This window comes from Triplophysa rosa, linkage group LG20 (genome assembly GCF_024868665.1).
Source record: "Triplophysa rosa linkage group LG20, Trosa_1v2, whole genome shotgun sequence".
Lineage (NCBI taxonomy): Eukaryota > Metazoa > Chordata > Actinopteri > Cypriniformes > Nemacheilidae > Triplophysa > Triplophysa rosa.
This window is the reverse complement of record NC_079909.1, coordinates 5,707,285-5,726,082: the sequence shown is the minus strand read 5'-3', so window position 1 is coordinate 5,726,082 and position 18,798 is coordinate 5,707,285. Positions and strand designations below refer to the sequence as shown.

Genomic DNA, 18,798 nt, shown 5'->3' with positions numbered 1-18,798 from the left:
CAACAGATAAACGTGAAATATTCTATTCATGAGATTTTTTAAACTAAATGTCGGCTCTTAATCTCTCATGTGGTATAAAAAACGAATTTGCTTTACTGCAAACGTATTACTCATTGCTATAAAAAGCATCATCAACTTTGCAGCTGCTGGCACACAATATTTGACTCTTTTTAAATTAGCACAAAATCTTAGTCTTTGGTGGGTTTAACTAAGTGTTTAATTAATGCTCATGTATTGTAACAAAATATTAAGAAAACCATAGCTAATATAATATAAAACGAAGCTTCACAACATAAATGCAGCTAGCTGCAGCAATTACTACTGGGGGATGTAGTTTAGTGATCCGTCACAAACCGCTCCAGCTGCAGCATGAAAAACTTCGTTTCCCACAATCCCACGCGGCGTCGTCGCTTGCCTCATCGACGCGGAAGGTGAGTACATGTGTTCTGTGTTGATGCCATTGGTTGTCAGTATGACAGTGTGAGCTCTTTAACACAACTGTTTGTCAACAATGCGATGTTTTTGTAAAGGATGTTATGTTATGTTGATAGATGTGTTATGTCGACTGCGCGTTGGGTGTATGCAAACGATTTATTTTGTATATAACATAGAGATCAGTTAACGTTAGTGATTCGGCGCATGTGACATGTCAGCTCTGGGCGAATTCTTATCTTAAGTGAGAATCCCTGTGCTCTGTCTGTACACTACGAAGGGCAGACCGCTTGAAGTGAGTACTTTTAAGGATGCAGGGCATTACAGTCTCGTCTGTAAAGTATGCAACACATTTGAATAAATTACTTTTCAGTCAGAACGTTACGCACCTCCACAAACTGTTTGTAGGCTACTGTATCCATACGAACAATACTGTAGTTTTGACCACAAATATACTGTACTTTTTAGATGTTACTACATTAACACAGACATACAATAGTGTTTTGCCATTGAAACTTACTCTCGTTTTTTGTTTCCTGCTGTGTGCTTCAAGGGTGCAGAACTGCTGTTTAGAATTTCCCTCAATTTTATATTTGCGTTAGTCTGAAATCTCTCTTTATAACCTGTAAATGGACTCATATGCTAACATGTAAGTTTCAAATTATGATCTACTTTTAATGTGGGATCTTTCTAAGACATTCATTTAACTTCACATTAAACATGTTATGTAGTATTATTGAAAATGTTTAATTTTTGGTTGCAAAAGTCTGTGTTGTTTTTAGGACATTCATAATTTAGTAAGCGATTAATAATTCATGTTTATTGAACATAATTCGGTGATTCTTAATATTAACTGTACACTTTTTTGTACTGACATACAGAATATAACATGTAGTAGATTTATGAACCAACGGATAGTGACAAACTACATTGCCCGTTATGGTCTATGACAGCATACTAAAAAGAGAAATACTAAAATCATAAAATCTTTTCATTCTTTGCACCAGTGCTAAAAGTATATAAGAAACATAAAAATATATGAATGCATCCATTTTTCTAACCAAAATTATTTTGCAAGTAGTATGGCTTATAAACGTCTGAGTCGTAATATTCCTAAAGTACTTAATTGCAATATAAAACAGAATTTCTCTCTAAAGGCTTGTCCACACCGGGAAGATAATTGCGCGCATTTATCGTCGACGTTTAATGCCTCGTGATAAAACAAAGGGCGCCAATGTGAGTGTGCACAAGCAGCGTGCAAAACGGCAGGCGTAAAAGCGTCATTTTTTTTTTCGTTAAAAACTGGCCGACCAATGAGATTGGCGCTTTTGTTCACGTGCCCTGGAGCTGCTGAAGTTACAGTAAAACACGACTTGGTGGCGCTCAAGCACAAAATGGTCTTGCCGAGCACACATTGACGAAGTGGAAGCAAGATGAATTCTTGTTCTGTGTGACAAGCGAGTGTCAGAAGCATGAAGTTGCGCAGCACCACCTTGTGTACTGGGGGGTGTTTCTGTTTTTCATTAAGCGCCATCTATATCAGGGAGGGAATTTGCACGTTCACTCAGCTCATCACCAGTGAAAATCATTTGGGTATGAACGTCGAAAAAATCCTTGAAAAACGCTGCCAATAAGCACGTGCGATTATCGTCCCGGTGTGTACAAGCTTTAATTGGATCCTTTTCTACTTGGCAAAACCAAAGTAAGTGTTTCTATGTAGAGCCTATATACAGAAAGCATATTGCGAGTGAACTTTCCAGCCAGAAGTTGCCATATATAAAGGTGTGAACAATTATAAAGTAGGAGCAGAAGGTTGAGCAGGGTGTCCAGCTGCATTTTTCATTAGACTAACTTGATTAAATGTATTTTAATTACCTCCATCTCAGCGGTGCGGTTGAGAGATGTCACATGACTCCTTCTTTTAATGTCTGCCATCTGTCTAGAAGCCCTGAGAATATAGAGAAAAATAAACCCCAAAATGTCTCCCTCACCTCATCTCGCCCTCATACACCCACTAATGACCGCCGTCCCCCGACTGCTCCAAAAAGTCAACTTTCCTGCAGTCTTGCAGCCTTTTTTCCAGTATTGAGTTTTCTCACCCAAATTTGATCATAGCCTCGTGTTCCTCAGATGACGCAGTTAATATCTTGACATTGATGGAAATTTCCAGCCATTTCTACACTGTGGGATTTGGAGTACCCTTTTGTTCTTTGTTAATGTTAAAACCGGAAACCCCTAGAGATGATTTTCAACCGGAGTCCAGGTCGTGTCAATGCAAATGAGTGGATTAAATGAATAAAGTGGTGAAATTTGGTTTCTGTGCCCCTTGACCCCCTTGCGGAGGGGTACGTGGAGATTTGCAGACAGATATGTATAATGCAGGAGTGCGGCATCAATTATGCACCATTCATTCATGCCACAGCAATACCTAATTGATTTGATTCTGTTTGCTTCATGTATAATTGAACAGGCACAGATCCTGTATTTGGCTCTCAGCCTCTGGATGTTCATGACGATTGGACCATGCGTGATGGAGCTTTCGGATGGGTCAGATCTTTTGTCTGTTATGTCTGACGTGGCTCCGTTTTGAAGTTTGTTTTTGATGTTCCACTTTACTGTCAAAATGGTTGATCTCGGGTCAGTTTCAGACACCCACATTTTGAAAGGCATGATTGAAACGGTTTGTGGATTTGATAGTGTGATGGTCTGATGTTTACATAAGCAAATTAATTTCACCAACACCGTTAAATTATTTGCAATTCAGATTCCCACTTGGTTTGATTCTAATGCAGTTCAAATGCAAACACATTTTTCGGCATTCACTCTAATTTTTTGCGCTTTAAAGTCTACTTGAAACAAGTTGTGGTGGTGTTTTCTTTCCAAAAATCAATCTGCGCTGTATACCTGTGATTTCTACGGCACTAAAAGTGAAAACTGAAGATAACGCAAACATGACACCATTGACAGGCAACACAATAAGGAGGGATGTTACACTAGTTAAAATTGCGTATTTCTCTGGATTTAAACGTTGTTGGAAACAATTGGGATGATGTGTTTTCTGCAGGTTTTAATGCAAAAATCTTACATATTGTACTTTAATTTTACTTGTACTATTTTAATGTTTATTGTTGCTTTTTTCACCAAGTGGTCTCAATGTCAACTTGGTGGTTGTTACTTTCCCAGCTGTCCTTACAAAGTAACTTAGACTATTTAGTCATCCAAGGCATATTTTTCATAATAGGAAACATTCACAAAACAACTTTGTACTAAAAACAAAAAAGTTTTCCTTTGTGTATATTTTAAAGTTCTGCATACAAAAGACAACATTGTGAAAACTATCCACGTTCACTGCACCGATCCGTAAAACAACTTAAAATGTCGTATTACTTATACCAGGCCAGTAGCTGTCAATGTGATTTTGTAAAAAACTGCAGTTCCGCACATATACATTCTTCTAAGTGAATACAAACAATCAAGATGGAAAAAGCATCGAGCAAAGACTGGATTTTGGGACGAACGATGACTGTTGTCAAATACTCTCGCATGCCTGTAGACTGAACATGTAATATGCATGTGCATGATGTCACTGTTTTTACAAATTTGCGTTATTGTAGTGTACAATGGAGACGATAACGTATTGAACCAACAACGGCACAAACTCCTTTTCAAAAAGTGTTTTCCCAAAACGCAGTTGTGTAAACCAATGACCACAGCGCATAAAACGTTTTCATTGTCTTGAAAGTCTTAATGTCTATCTAATACAAACCTACAGTATAAGGCTGTGTAGCTTTGATTGACGGCACACACCTTCAGTTGCTCTCTTCTTAACTTCTTCCTTGACGTTCCCCAGAGTTCCCCGTCTCTCAGCCGCATGTCCCCTTGATTTCAGCTGATAGGGGGCTTCTTTTCCTTGACCTTTAAAGGTTAAAGGCTTGCTCTGCTCAGTCAGTCTTTTCTCTCTTGGTGGTGGATGGGGGCAGATTGAGGAGAGCAAAAAGAAGAGTGTTCATTATTGATGACGGGACGTACACACCCTTGAAAGTCTGATTTTGTCACCTTGTTCTTGAGGGTCAGGAGCTCTAGTCTGGATCAGAACGGCCACTGTGACAGTGAGGTTTCTTCTCGGCACTGAGGTCAAAGGTCAGGTTTGCGGAGCAGCAGGGGAGGAAAGGCAGATCTCAACTGTGCAGGAATATCAACTCCTCTCTGTTCAAACTTTCTTACATTTACATGAAGACCCACTCTCGGGTCTTATTTCTGCCTTTCAGGTTCACAGTGTGAGGAGAGAGAGTTTTCTGGAGATGGTTTTTGACTTTCATTGATTTGACTTTCATTAATTCAACCAAATATCTTCATAAATAGGCTGTCTTCTTGAAAAAACAGTGGTGAATAAATTAACAGCAATTTTATTTTTGAGTAAACTAAACCTACAAGGAATATAAAATAAAAATAAAAAGACAATATCCATTTGAATTAAATATCATGAAAGAGCACAAATGCCGGATGCAATATTTGTGTGCATGTTTTAATATATGACCTATAAGTAACGTATAAAATGAACAAAATGCAATAAATAACAGAAACATGAAATAACAGAAGCAATGAAGATATGGTAAAAAACTGGCCCGCATCCTATTTATACTTTTGGAATCTGGCCCTCAAAGAAAAGTAGTTGAACACTCCTGCCGTACACCATGATAAAAGGCTCTGCAATTGTCATGAAAATGTGATACCGGCACATGCCTATTTACAAACCATTCACATCATAATGTTTCAATTTCTGAGTGAAACTGGATTGTCAATGTAAAAACCATGCAGGGCAGGACTTGGTTTGATCAATCAGAAATTGATTCGATTGTGAAAGTGGGCGTTCCACACCAGAATCAAGCCCGACCTGTGTTTGCAGTTGAACTACTCACCTCCTGAAACAGTACCCATCTTTAAGGAGGTTCTTAGTCAAGCTGTTATATTTTGATAGCAGAATGTGATTACTTAAATGTTCTTCTACATGAAGTGATTGATATGGGGTACAACAAGTCCAAGAACATTTTGGAAAAGTAAATGGGGTTGTTTGGACTTTGTGTTGGTTTGAAATGTACTGTATTGTAGTACTCGCTGTCCTTTAATAGCTCTTTGTGTGTGCTGTTGTGATGCCAGGCCCAGCATTAGGCTAAGTGGATGGCAGAGACAGTGGCAAAGCTACAAAGACAACCAGCTCCATCTTTACTGCAATGTTCCTCTAGATCTCCTTTAATCCCACAAAATACAAAGAGCTCCCATCCCAAATCATGTCAACATGCGTCTCCTTTTACTTCCAATGCCTAAGTCAACGGATATGAGCTCCAGATACATGCTGAGAGCGAGAGAGAGAGAGGAAATAGTAGATCTGATGGTCATGGTGAAAAGGATTACAGGGTCTTGAGGGACTAGCAGACATGGGAAATGATGGAAGTCCACAATCTTTGCTTGTCCTTTTGCCAGGGGACATGAAAGAATCAGTCAATATCTCTGGCTTGTTTTTCCAGTGCCGTGACTTCTTGCCCTCTTGCATTGCATCATTTTTTTGCATGTTGCGTCTAATCATGTAAATTCTTGCAGATATGGGTGAAGAGGGCTTTTGTGCCAGTTGCGTACTGGTTTGTGTTCTTCTCTGTAGCACATTACATAGATATTTTAGTGGCTTGAAAGCGTCCTAGATATGACCTTGTTTAAGAAACTAAACTTCACATAATCCCGGTAAATTACCATAAAAATAACCAGAATGACTTTACCAGTACGTGCTTTTCATGCAAGCATGCATGATCTGTTAACTGCTATTTACTGATCACTAAAGACTGTATTTGTGAAAGCAGCTAATGACAAGAGTCCAAATGGGTTTCAGAGCCTTGGTGGGTTAATAATGATCTCTTAAAAAGGATATTTCAGCCAAGAAACAACATTTCCCCATGTTTTACTCACCCTCAAGGCATCCTAACTGAATATGACTTTCTTCTTGAAGAATAATGCAGTCGGAGTTATAATACCAAGTACCCTTCCAAGTGGTAGAATGGGTAGAACAATTTTTTTAAGCTCCAAAAAGTGCATCCATCGATCAAAGAACGGCTCGACACGGCTCCGTGGTCTTAACAAAGGTCTTCTGAAGCAAATCGATGCGTTTGTTTGAGAGAAATATCCATATTGACAACGCTATTAATGATAATGTCTAGCTTCCGTCACACCTCGGCTGTGCCTTGAACCAGAAGCTTGTTTTTCCGGCAAATGACGCAGGCGTGTCGTAAGTTCTGGTGACGAATGCGGCATTTTTCATTTTGTTCCAATAGGATACCGTGTCCTCTGTGCGTGTCAGACAGAAGCCACTCCTCGATAAAAGGCACATGACGGCCCAACTGGAGTGTGCCAAAAGGCATCTGAAGGACTCTCAGATCATGAGAAACTAAATTCTCTGGTCTGATGAAACAAAGATTGAACTCTTTGGCTTATAGCAAGCGTCATGTCTGGAACAAAGCAGGCACCGCTCATCACCTGATCAATACCATCCCTACAGTGAAGCATGGTGATGGCAGCCTCATGAGGTGGGGATGTTTTTCAGCAGCAGGAACTGGGAGACTAGTCAGGATCAAGGGAAAGATGAATGCAGCAATGTACAGAGACATCCTTGATGAAAACCTGCTCCAGAGCACTCCGGACCTCAGACTGGGGCGAAGGTTCATCTTCCAACAGCCAACATAACAAAAGAGGGGCTACGGGACAACTCTGTGCATGTCCTTGAGTGGCCCAGCCAGAGTCCAGACTTGGACATCTCTGGAGAGATCTGAAGATGGCTGTGCACTGACGTTCCTCATCCAACCTGATGGAGCTTCAGAGGTCCTGCTAAAAATAATTATTATATAAAAAATAAATCAGTTCAACAAAAGAGACCTGCTTTTTTGAGGGATCAAATGTATGTTCTACCTGTTTTGACCATTTGTGATCTCATTTACTATGTGTTGTATAAGTGACTTTTGTCTTATCACCATTAATATCTTTTCAAACAATGAATAAATGACTACTGTAGCACTAAATTCATAGATCTAGTCTCTTCACTTTGATCTCAAAATGCCAGCCCAATAGGCTTTGTATGTTAAGTTATGCGTATGTATACCATAATAGCATAAAACTCATTGGTTTGGTGGGTTAGAATTATGAGCCCTCCCTTCTTTCAAGTTGTTTTGTGACCCATGCTGTAGTCTGTAGTTATTTATCTACATTTTATATTGGCAAATTTTTTTAAACCAAAGCTTTTAATGTCTCTGTACAGTGTGTCCTCACAGACTGAATTGTTTGCAGACTGCTTCATTGTCATATTTGTGCATTACCCCGTACAGCTGGTGCCATTGTCATGCCACAGTGAGCAATGACAGGAAGTTTCAACCCAAGTAAATGCCACTTTACTTTATCACGTCGAGACTGCATACCCGCAGGCAATAAATGCAGCGGAGCCTGGCTAATTATATTCCTTAGCATGTATTCATTACTTATTCTGATAATGGAAAAATACACTCATTATATTGATAATATATTAATTGAAATGTAACGCAAATATGATCTGACCAAATTAGGTCGCCATGTAGTTGTGTTGAGTAAATACCGTTGCTCTTAGTGTTCCGCCTGAGCGATTGTCTTTTGGAGTGAACGTGAACGGTGTTTGTGTGTGTTGTGTTGTGTTGTGCTGTTGATGGTGATGTGATGGGACTTCTCTCTCCATTAGAGGACTTATGTTCCCCCCTCACACACTTCTCCTGTCAGCCACTTAATGACTATAGAGCTGTTTCGAAGTTTAGATTAGTTTGTTGTATTTTCATGTCAGGCTGAAAGAGACAGACAGACAATTTGATGTGAAATTGTGCAGCATGAGATGCGTCTTTAGGCAGGAAAAAGGCTTTACCACCCGAGGACTATACTGAACCTAACATTATTTAAAGACTTAAAGACCCAGTGAATCACCTTGGAACAAGCAGCATTGTTTAATATGTTGAGGACATTTCAACTGAAAAATATAGATTGGCCCCGCCCCCTTAAAAAAAAAATCAAAACTCACACAACCACTTGCGTGACTCTGACGTGAAATTGGACTTTATTTGGACAACATGTTTACACTGTCTAAATCATACCCTAAGCTTTGATGTTTCCATATGAACCATAAGCTCAGCCAGAAGAGTTGTTCACATCTACTGTAGTTTGTTTGTTAATTTGTGTATTGTTTTTTTTAAGATTCTAACCAACCTTTTCTTGTAAACATTTTTTATATAATTCAGATTTAATGATATGCTGGTATTGTGGGAAACACTGACATGAATCCACCACAGGTGTTTTGATGTAATATGATTAATGTTTAATAATTATTTGAATATGAAATATTTATCCACATATGCCATTTTGAGACTGCTGTAGACTAATTTATTTGCATTTTTCTTCTGACAGTCAAACTGTCTTTCAGGAAGTTTTTTATTTTAGCGCATATTCCTTGGCGATAACGCACACATTTTTTTCTCAGTTTTTGCTAAACATATCTTATACAATTTACGAGTACTGGCTTGTTTTTATACATTTTGTTTTATACATTATTTTTCAACTATGTGTGACGTCATATATCCACTAAAACTAATTTCAACAAAGTTAAATAGAGCTAGATACACACACACACACACACCCCTTTTCTTGGACAAAAAAGTACAGTAAAATGTACAGTAAGGGCATTCATGGTTTTGTCAGAGGTTTGCAACTATGCATAAAGTTCAAAATCCTTGAACTGCTAAAAACTCTTTATCTGTCAGATATATTGTTTAATAGCTGTAAACTGTGCTTTAGTTAAACCTCCGCCACTCCATAAAGGCCAGAGTTCTTCACAAAACCTTCTCTTTCGTACACAATGAATGCCAATGCTGAATCTTATCTAATTCTCGCCAAAGCTTGATCAAGGTCGTTCATCTTCTGGTGGAAATGTTTTTGTTCTAATCCTGTCTTTTCAAGTTAGTCTCAATTCCAGCACTCTGTCAAAAACTCCAACATGACTGACGGATAGTTTAGCCAATTAAACAACATTGTTCCTTACATATGGCGGTACTATTAAATCGTGCTAGACCAATGAACAATCTTTAAATGGAAAATAAAATGACTGGCATGTTACTAAACAAATCAAATAAATGAGTGCATGCGAGGCCCCGTAAAGGGCGGGGCCATGGGCTGTAGCCCAGTTAAGCCCAATGCTAAGTCCGGCCTTGAATATGTTTTTGCTTTTGTAAAGCGAAAAAAGGGTACAAGAATGTTTATTTGTCTGTAGTGTTGTAACGTGTTTTTCACGTACACCTTTTCAAATCAGATAACCTTATTTCAAACGTAACTTCTATTGGTAAAGTTTGGAGTTTTAATGGACCTACTTAGTTACGTAATGACTGTGTGTTCACACCAAGAGCAAATTAAACCATTTGCGCAAGTAAATTACATACAAAGTCAATGCAAAGACGCGAATAGACGTGTATACTTGCCGGGTGATGCGAATTGGGCGCCACGATTGCCGGCAACGTGCGTTATTTGTCTCACTCGCATTTTCCACGCAGTGAAATTTGCGTGAAGAGCTGATTGAAACATCTGCTTAGACATGTCCGGACGTGTGAAGACACTCGCCGTTGCATAATGTTTAACGCGTCACTCATGCGAATGAAACCCTCAAGTAATATAGAGCGAGTGTGGTGTGAACACAGCATAAGTGTAAAAGACTAAAATGAAGTGTGCTTAAAAATTGTTGGCTGTATAAAAGGCTTAAGGCGTTTGAAATATTCCGCATTATGTGTAAACACATGACAAAAAAAATCAAGCGTCTTGAAACCTCTTGACACTTTTGGTGGTTGTGCTTGGGCTCAATTAAAACCGTTAGCAAAGGAAAGAAAGCAGTGCAGAGTTGTTTTTAGTTTAGTTTATCCAACTCAAGAGCGGAGGTTACATGTTTTTTTGAAGTTTAATAGCCTGTAGGCTTGGACTCTGAGATTACAAATACCCAGATCAATATTGCTCATAAAAGCAGGTTGTATAAATACATGTTCTTTTAAAGCAGTAACCTTTTCTTTGCTATAGTGATATCTGAGCTCCTCAACAGCCTGTAAAATACAAGCACCTCATATATTTCAGGTACATTCAAAGTCTTCTCAATTATATGAAAGCTTGTGTCATGACATGCCAACGAAGCGGGACATAAATTTCTTGCTGCGTCTTCAGAGTCTTTCAGACTTATGTGTTGTGATTCCACCACTGTTCATCCTCGGGAACCTTGATTTCATCTCTTTGCTCGTCCTCTTTCCGTCGGTTTAATCAATGCTTTTAATTACCGACACTTTCGGTCGCCTCACGTTCCCTCAGTTGTCACCTTCGGGACATCCTGTCGTAGAGAAAAACAAAAAACGAGTACCAAAAAAAGGTCGTCGTCTTCCCTCGGGTCTTGGAACAGTCTCTGTAATAGCCGGTCTCTGCCAGTCAGTCAGATCTATTGCCAGATCGCGTCTACGCCGTCCCGCCGGGTGTCTCCTACGTTGTCTTGATAAATGGATTTTTGCCTTGACTCGAATGTGTCCTCTTAAGATGTGGTGGGGCGAGGACGCTTGGGCTTATGTTCCATCAAGCCTTAGTCTCATCCTCAGGGTCACACAAACATGTAGCTTAGATTCGCTCAGGTTTCCCTGTAATGATGCATTATGCATTGCTATTATAAAAATCCCATGTCTAGATTTACTCGCACATTGACTTTTTGAGATGCACTCTTATTTTCTATCATATCAAGTTTCCTTAAAGCTTAAGCGCATTATTTCAGTGACATTGGTGACATCAAACAGAGTCGCTAAATAGCCCAAAAGTTAACATTTTGGATCCAGGGTTTGGCCATTTATAGCTTGAGATTGATGTCAAAAGCCATTTAAAAGTAGTATAATACTAGTAGTGTAGTGTATTCTGCTGAAATAAGCTTTTTTTTGCATGCAGCATTTTATTTTATTTTCTGCTCCAAGGCCTCTTTAAGAATGTGTTCTAACCAGACGTGATGCAGTAAGATTCCAGTTATTTGTGTGTCCAAAATGAACTCGACAAAGAGCATTCAAACACTCTTAAAAACATAAAGGTGCCATGCTGCCAAAGAACTTTTTGGCAGAATGGTTTAATAAAGAATGTTTAACATCCAAAGAACCTTTCTGTTTCATAAAAGTGTCTTTGTTGTAGAAAGAGGTTCTAAAAGAGAGAAAGACTGAACATGTTTCTCGTATGGCCTCGCTGAGAAAAGCCTTTTGTAGCAGCATTATTTTTAAGAGTGTATAGCTGTCTTTTGGCTAGGAAAGTATTTTACCAGTGAAATATCTCTTATACATCACACTGTCCTTCAGAAATCTCTTCCTTTGTGTTGCATTGTTTTGCCTTGTTTTATTTGTTCGCAAGTGCAAGAATGACAGACTCATTAGAAGGCACAAAACACGTTATAAAGTTGTCTCTCCTCGTCTGTATAACTCCTCTCATAAGGACAGCGTTTCTCAGCTCTGTCATATCGCATTTGGCCGTCTCTGACACTGCCGAGAGCCGAGAAAACATTAAGGTAGTCGACTCGTAAATATTTGATTCGCCCGGCGGTGGAGATGGATTCAGTTTTAATTGTTTAAGAAGTTCAGCCCACGTTCAAAAATTAAAACGTTTAAAAATAACAGACGTTAAAGGTCAGAGATGCACCATTCAAGCTGATGTTTGAGAGAACGGTGGGTGTAATTATTGTGCGTGGTAAAACAAAACAGCTATAACCTGCCATCAGCGACCATGCATAAAACATGCGTTGTGGTGTTTCAATGTCTGTTTAAAAAGAAAAGGGGTAGGTATAAAGTTTTTTCAAGTACACTTATGTAAGCATCAAATTCTATGTCGACTCCATCTGGCTTACGTCTATTTGACGTCTGCATTTACATCTGCTATATGTTTGCTCATCTGCAATAAGTCTCGGAGACGTCTACGTCATATAGACATCTATAAGATGTCTGTAAGATGTTTATGATTTAGAATGGATGTAAAACTGCTCTTTCTAAGATGTTTAGCAGATGTTTTTACACAGCGGATGTTTTTCAGATGTCCAGATCTTTAGCAGACGTATTACAGATGTCTCCGAGACGTATTGCAGATGAGCAAACTATGTATTGCAGATGTAAATGCAGACGTCAAATAGACGTAAGCCAGATGGAGTGTGCTATCAGGGAAGATTTTGCATAAAGCTGTGCTAAACTAGGTGCTCTTTTACGATATAGAAACCGAATGCGCGGGTACGTTACAAAAACTACACGGGCATATTGACGGACTAATAATGAACACAGTTGTTCTGGTTAACACTGTGTTGTTTCATTTCTGTGTGTTTTAGATTCTCCCTCCTCATTAATCGCACGAGCCGAGCGAAAACTTAAGGTAAGTGTATTTATTGCATGGCTTTGACAATGAAATCAGCTGGGTCCATTGATTTTTTTCTTTTCCTCGCTGCTTTTTTATTTGAGGGACTTGTAAGCAAGTTGATTACAGATAAAACAAGTAGGAGAAGCGATAGCACACGCTAGACGAATGGTTTGTTAGAGGTGAGGAGCAGTAAATGAGCCCAGCAGACGTTTCTGGATGCTGTCGCTGGTTGTATTACGCTTTGTTCATTTAGTCTTCGGTCGTGCTACGCAGAGACTTATCAGCTGTTCAGAGAACAGCATGTATTGCTTTATTCCCAGAAGACTGCGGTACGAGGGCTTATAAGAATGAAATACTATTTCTGTTGTTCTGTTTTTGAGTATTAAACACAGGCTGCTCGCTCTTCGCCTTTTGTCTTTTTTTCAGTCAGGTGGACATCCTTATTCAAAGAGACTGATGATAGATGGTACATAAACCGGTCACTAAATTTGATCTCATTTACCAATTTACAGTTATAGACAGCTCAAATAAATAACAAACAATATGTATAATAGACAGTTTACACAGTGTAGGGTGGTTAAAGTACAGTATGAACTGGAGTCAGAGGTGATCTTGAACTTTAGTCAATGAGGCAAGATTGATTGTGCTGACCAGAGGAGCATATTATTTGTGACCCGGCCTGTGAAAACGCAGCTAAAGTCATTTTTGTGAATTAGTCTTTTCTACACAAAATCATTCTACATAATTTAAAGACCATTCTGTGAAAATATAACCTTGATATCTTCAATATTGACTGAGTAAGGCCATGTCAAAGATTGAAATCAACGTTGGAATAAATTGGAATTAATAATAAAATCATTCAATTCAGTATGTAATAAACAAAAGTGTATGTCACATTAATATCACGTAATCTATCATTTACAGCAATAAACACACATTGCATGCACTCTTAAAAATAAAAGTTCTTAAAAGGTTCTTCAAAGTGATGCCATACACTCTTAAAAAAGGTGCTTCAAAATGATCTTCGATGCCATAGAAGAACCTTTTGGTTCCATAAAGAACCTTTAACATCTGAAGAACCTTTCTGTTTCACAAAAGGTTCTTTGTGGTGTAAAAAAGGTTCTTCAGATATAAAAAGTAAGAAAAAGATGGTTCTTTAGAGAACTTTTGACTGAATGGTTCTTTGGTTCTTGTATATGGCATCGCTGTGAAGAACTTTTTAAGGCACCTTTATTTTTAAGAGTGTTGAAGAACCATTTTTGGTTCCACAAAGAACCATTCAGTCAAATGTTCTTTAAATAACCTTCTCTTTCTTACCTTTTTATAATCCGAAGAACCTTTTTCGCCACAAAGAACCTTATGTGAAACAGAAAGGTTCTTCAGATGGTAAAGGTTCTTTATGGAACCATCTAGACTAAAAAGGTTCTTCTATGAGATCATGAAGCACCTTTAATTTTACGATTTTCCTGGATTTCAGAGGCAGGGTCACATTTCCGTAGAACACAAAAAACAACAAAAATTCTTTCTTTAAAACAACTAAAATTTCACAGTACTATCATGTCAGCCATGACTACACTTCAACATGTATGTTGCGTAACCAACGCAAGACTTGACAGTGTTATTGTGGCTGTTAAGATTTTGTGAAACTTTTATTGGGTGTAAATAATGCTGCGTTCAAGACTACTCAGATTTGGGATATTTCCCATCACAAACCCGGAAGTAACATCTTGATTCAATAACATTAAAACAAGTATTTATTAAAACAGCGCCATTCCAGAAATTATTTCTGGGTTAAGGTGGGAAATATACTAAATCCAAGGTATCTGTCAGGGAACGCCACAGAGAACACCAGATGCAGATCAAATAGAGCTATATTTATTAAACAACTAGAACACTACACTTTAAGCAATACAAAACAGAGATCTGACAACGAGAACAAGACTGAGGCTGCGTCCGAAATCGCATATTGTGACAGAACGTACTGAATTTGAAGTACCTACCTATCGGCCGTTAAAACAGTACGTTCTATATAGGATGAGTGGGTGTAGTATGAATAAATTTCGGACATACTGCGTCCGCCATGTTTTATGGTCATGTGACCCGTATGCTCTTTGACCTATGATGTATTAACAACATCCTATACGTGAGCGTTGATAAAAACATAATTTAATCACGAGAAATTAATTTATTGGCACTTACATTAAAAACGGGCTCCTGTCTTTTTTCCGCTATATTTATTTGATTTACTTTTGAAATTTGACCATTGCTCAGCTCCCATGGCATCATGAGATAGATGAGTGTCCATCCGATACACACTCACGAATCTCGGTGGAAGTAGTAGACCATCCGCGGGATTTCGGACGCATCCTGAGTATATAAAATGGGAAACGGAGTCCATGGGGAACCCAGGTGAAAACAGGCATGGGGACAGACGGAAACCGTGACAGTATCTCGAACACAGAATGAGTCACAATATTCTTTGTAGGCAGACGAAAGTCAACATTGAGCTGTATGGAGAAAAAGGTACCCAGCACCCCAACATCAGAACATCACCCCATTTGTGAATGGCCATCAGGGTTTGATGCTGCTTTATTACATGAGATCCTTGGCAATTTAATGTCATCAGTGTTTACCAGGACATTTTACAGCTGAATATAAATATATGTAAAGCCAGGTAATTGCCAATTGAATCTCAACAACAGTTGGGTGATGCAACAGTACAAGCATTATTTACAGGATTCAGAGCACTGCTTTTGTAATAGATTCCTCGTTGTTGAATTATACATTCCCGTCTGACCTAAAATCACCCGCTGTGAGCAATTTCCCAATTTTATGCGTAATCCAGCATAAAACCTCTCTGTTTACTGCAAGAATACACAAAGCATATGTTCAGCCTCTTACAGTATCTGTCAGAGTGAAAGAAATTCAACAAAGGTGAATCTAGTCACTTTTTTACAGTCACAAAAATTTACAAAAAACAGATCATGTAAAATATGAAGGCTGGTTGTAGATTGATATTTAAGTTTCTCAGGTTTTGTGTTTAAGATGCAGAATGACTTGCACTGCATATTAGTTCGTTCCTTGACATTGAATCAAACTCAGGACACTGGGTTGCTAGCATCATTCTTTACCAGTTGAGCTACAGAAGCCATTTGAATGTTTGTGAATATAAGATGTGTGGTGTATTGTTGTACTGATTTGACCAACTCGTCTGTGGTGCTTTTCTCAGTTATGTTGTATACATTTCCCCTTGTTAGAGATAGGATATGATCTTCAAGGTACTTGGCACATGGTACATGAATATGGTAATCATTCAACACTTTTTGGCATTCAGTTGTGTTAGCCTACCTGACAGGTGTTTTATATCTGTAGCTTTAATCTATACAGTCATATTTCAAAAACATCCCTAAGTCTTATAAGGATCACTGTTTGTCTAGAAACACAAATGCTTCACGGATGCTAATTTACGTTGACATGTCTGGTATGCAAAAGCGACTTGAAATTCCAAATCCACAGGCCCAAATGTATTATTATGAATCCTTAGACCATAGAAAACTGTGTGATGTGTGTGGGGTTAAAGACAGCATTGACTCCTAATGTGATTCATGACTGATGATGTGATATTTGATACGTTGATATCATGTGATGATTTATGAAAGCAGCTTCCTTCCATCTCACATGTGTTCACTGTTATTAAAATCATATGGACGAAATAGTATGCAGTAAAATATATATTTTTAACACCCTAATATTTTGAGTTTGTCATTTGTGGTTAAATCTGCGATTTGTATATTTTGCCTCTGTATTGCTCTTAACTCCTTTTATGGTTTTACCTATACTTATCTTTTTCTGTGAAATGGGATCAACAGCTCAAATTAAAATAATTATTGACGGTTTCAAAGCAACAACACAAACAAACTGTCAACGGCTCAGCGCATGGCGGAAGAACCCAAATGCAGGCAGGCAGTGAAGGGGTTAACAAACAAGACTTTATTAAACACAAAACGCAAAACAAACACCGGCTGGATCACCGGCTGGGTAGGACTGGATGCCGGACTGGATACCGGCTGGGCAGGACTGGATCCCGGTTAGCTCCGTACCGGAGGAGTCAGACGGTGAGTCCCACGACTCCCTTCGTCTGCGCCGGCCACGGATGCTGATGGGCAGAGGAGGAGCTGCCTGGGGAGAGGCGGACGGTGCGGCCATGCCGATGACTCCGATCTCCATGATGCGACTCTCCGGGATCGCGGGAAGATGGGTAGCAGGGCTGGGCTGAGACCCTGGACTCCGGGCGGTTCATGGCGTATCTCACCGTGCACTCGAAGTCCAGTGGTCTCAGCATCCTCATCTCCGCCCGTGACAGAGGGTCCCTGAGGCCACCGTTAAACAGGACCGCGAGTTCCGCCTCTCCACAAACCACCTGCTCAGTAAAAAGTGCCTCCTCTGCAGCCTTTAGGAAGCGGTCGACGTAATCCATGATATTGTCATTTCCCTGACGGTGGCTGCAAAGGAGGTGAGTCTGGCGGGATCGTTGGGCATTCATGCTGCCTGCTGGGTTCTGTGTTGGCTCGTGGATTCTGTCAACGGCTCGGCGCGTGGCGGAAGAACCCAAATGCAGGCAGGCAGTGAAGGGGTTAACAAACAAGACTTTATTAAACACAAAACGCAAAACACACACCCTCAATGGGGGGAAAACGAAACTAAGAGATATATATATAAAACAAAATACTTCTTACGTGGGGGAAAAACGAAAACAATAACAGCAAAACTAAAGTAAAGGACACGACCAAACGTCTTACACCACAACACGACAGGGTAGAACACAAAACTCACAGAACACGGGCAAGGCTGGGAACAGGATAACTGGACGAGGTACAAAGCACATACACAGTACAATCCACGAGCACAAGACAAAGAAACATGAGGGCATTTATAGGCAAGACAAACGAGGGATAATTACACAGGGCAGGTGAGGAACATTAGACACGAGAGGGAAGCAATACATGAAACGAGAGGGGCGGGGCCAATGACGAGACACGAGAAAACACATGAGATGTAAAACATACACAACTCATGGCTTTCTCACATAAAACCTAAGGGCTCCGTACCAATCCTGCCACATGACTAAAATTCATAAACAAGAAGGTAGGACCATGACACAAACGTTACTCTGCGCAGGGACGCATTCATTCAACAAATTGTTTACTTAAAAAAATGAACATACAACAAAATTCAACCAATCATTTATATAATACAATTATAATAATGATATAAATTCATATTCACCTAAAATAAATTAAATATAAATAGTTATATTATCAGACACTAGCCAAACACAAACCAGATCTTAACTGCAGTCCAGGCACGTGTGTCTGATGAAACGATCTATAAGTTGAGCATTGCGAATCGGTTAAGAATGTAACAAGACCATTTTGAACACTGTTTTTTATGTACTTGCTCTTATTGTGGAATACTTTTAAATCAAGTTGAAGCTTTTTAATTATTGGTTTGATAAAGTCATGCATACAGGGAATGTGCAAGACGTCCTGAAATGTGTAATGTATGCCTGACATCTGCATGCAGTGGCACAATGTAAATGTAAAGTCTCTATAATTACGAAACACTGAAATCTACGGGAAACAAGTGGCCACCGGAGGCGCATTTGAGTAGCGTGAAGTACAAATGTGCACCAGTCTCACTCGATATATGGACAGAACATGACTTTACGTTAAGAACAAATTAGTGACATCGTTTAAGTTTTAAAGCAAGAAGCTCTTTGCCCAAAAATAAAAAAGAATGAATCAACCTAAGGCTATGTAGCGGCCACTTCTCACGTCATTGTTCTTCCTTTGTGACTTGATTTCCATTTTTCTGCTAGATTTTCCAATTAATAGGAAATTTCTGGTTGCTATTAAAGGTATTTTT

General features: G+C 39.2%; 1 protein-coding gene across 2 annotated transcripts in view; it reads left to right on the top strand.

The window, feature by feature from the left end:
* The first annotated feature begins 414 nt into the window (after positions 1–414).
* fhit (fragile histidine triad diadenosine triphosphatase) overlaps positions 415–18,798 on the top strand; it is a 287,951-nt gene continuing 269,567 nt past the window's right edge. The window contains exons 1-2 of one of the 2 annotated variants that reach the window (XM_057361549.1): positions 415–431; positions 12,845–12,888. Coding sequence is in view for 1 of the 2 variants with exons in the window: in XM_057361550.1 (XP_057217533.1) it covers positions 2,976–2,979; positions 12,845–12,888 (48 nt within the window). In the remaining variant the exon portion in view is untranslated. Of the gene's footprint in view, positions 432–2,960; positions 2,980–12,844; positions 12,889–18,798 lie in introns of those variants that run through there. The other variant, XM_057361550.1, reaches the window with a different exon arrangement.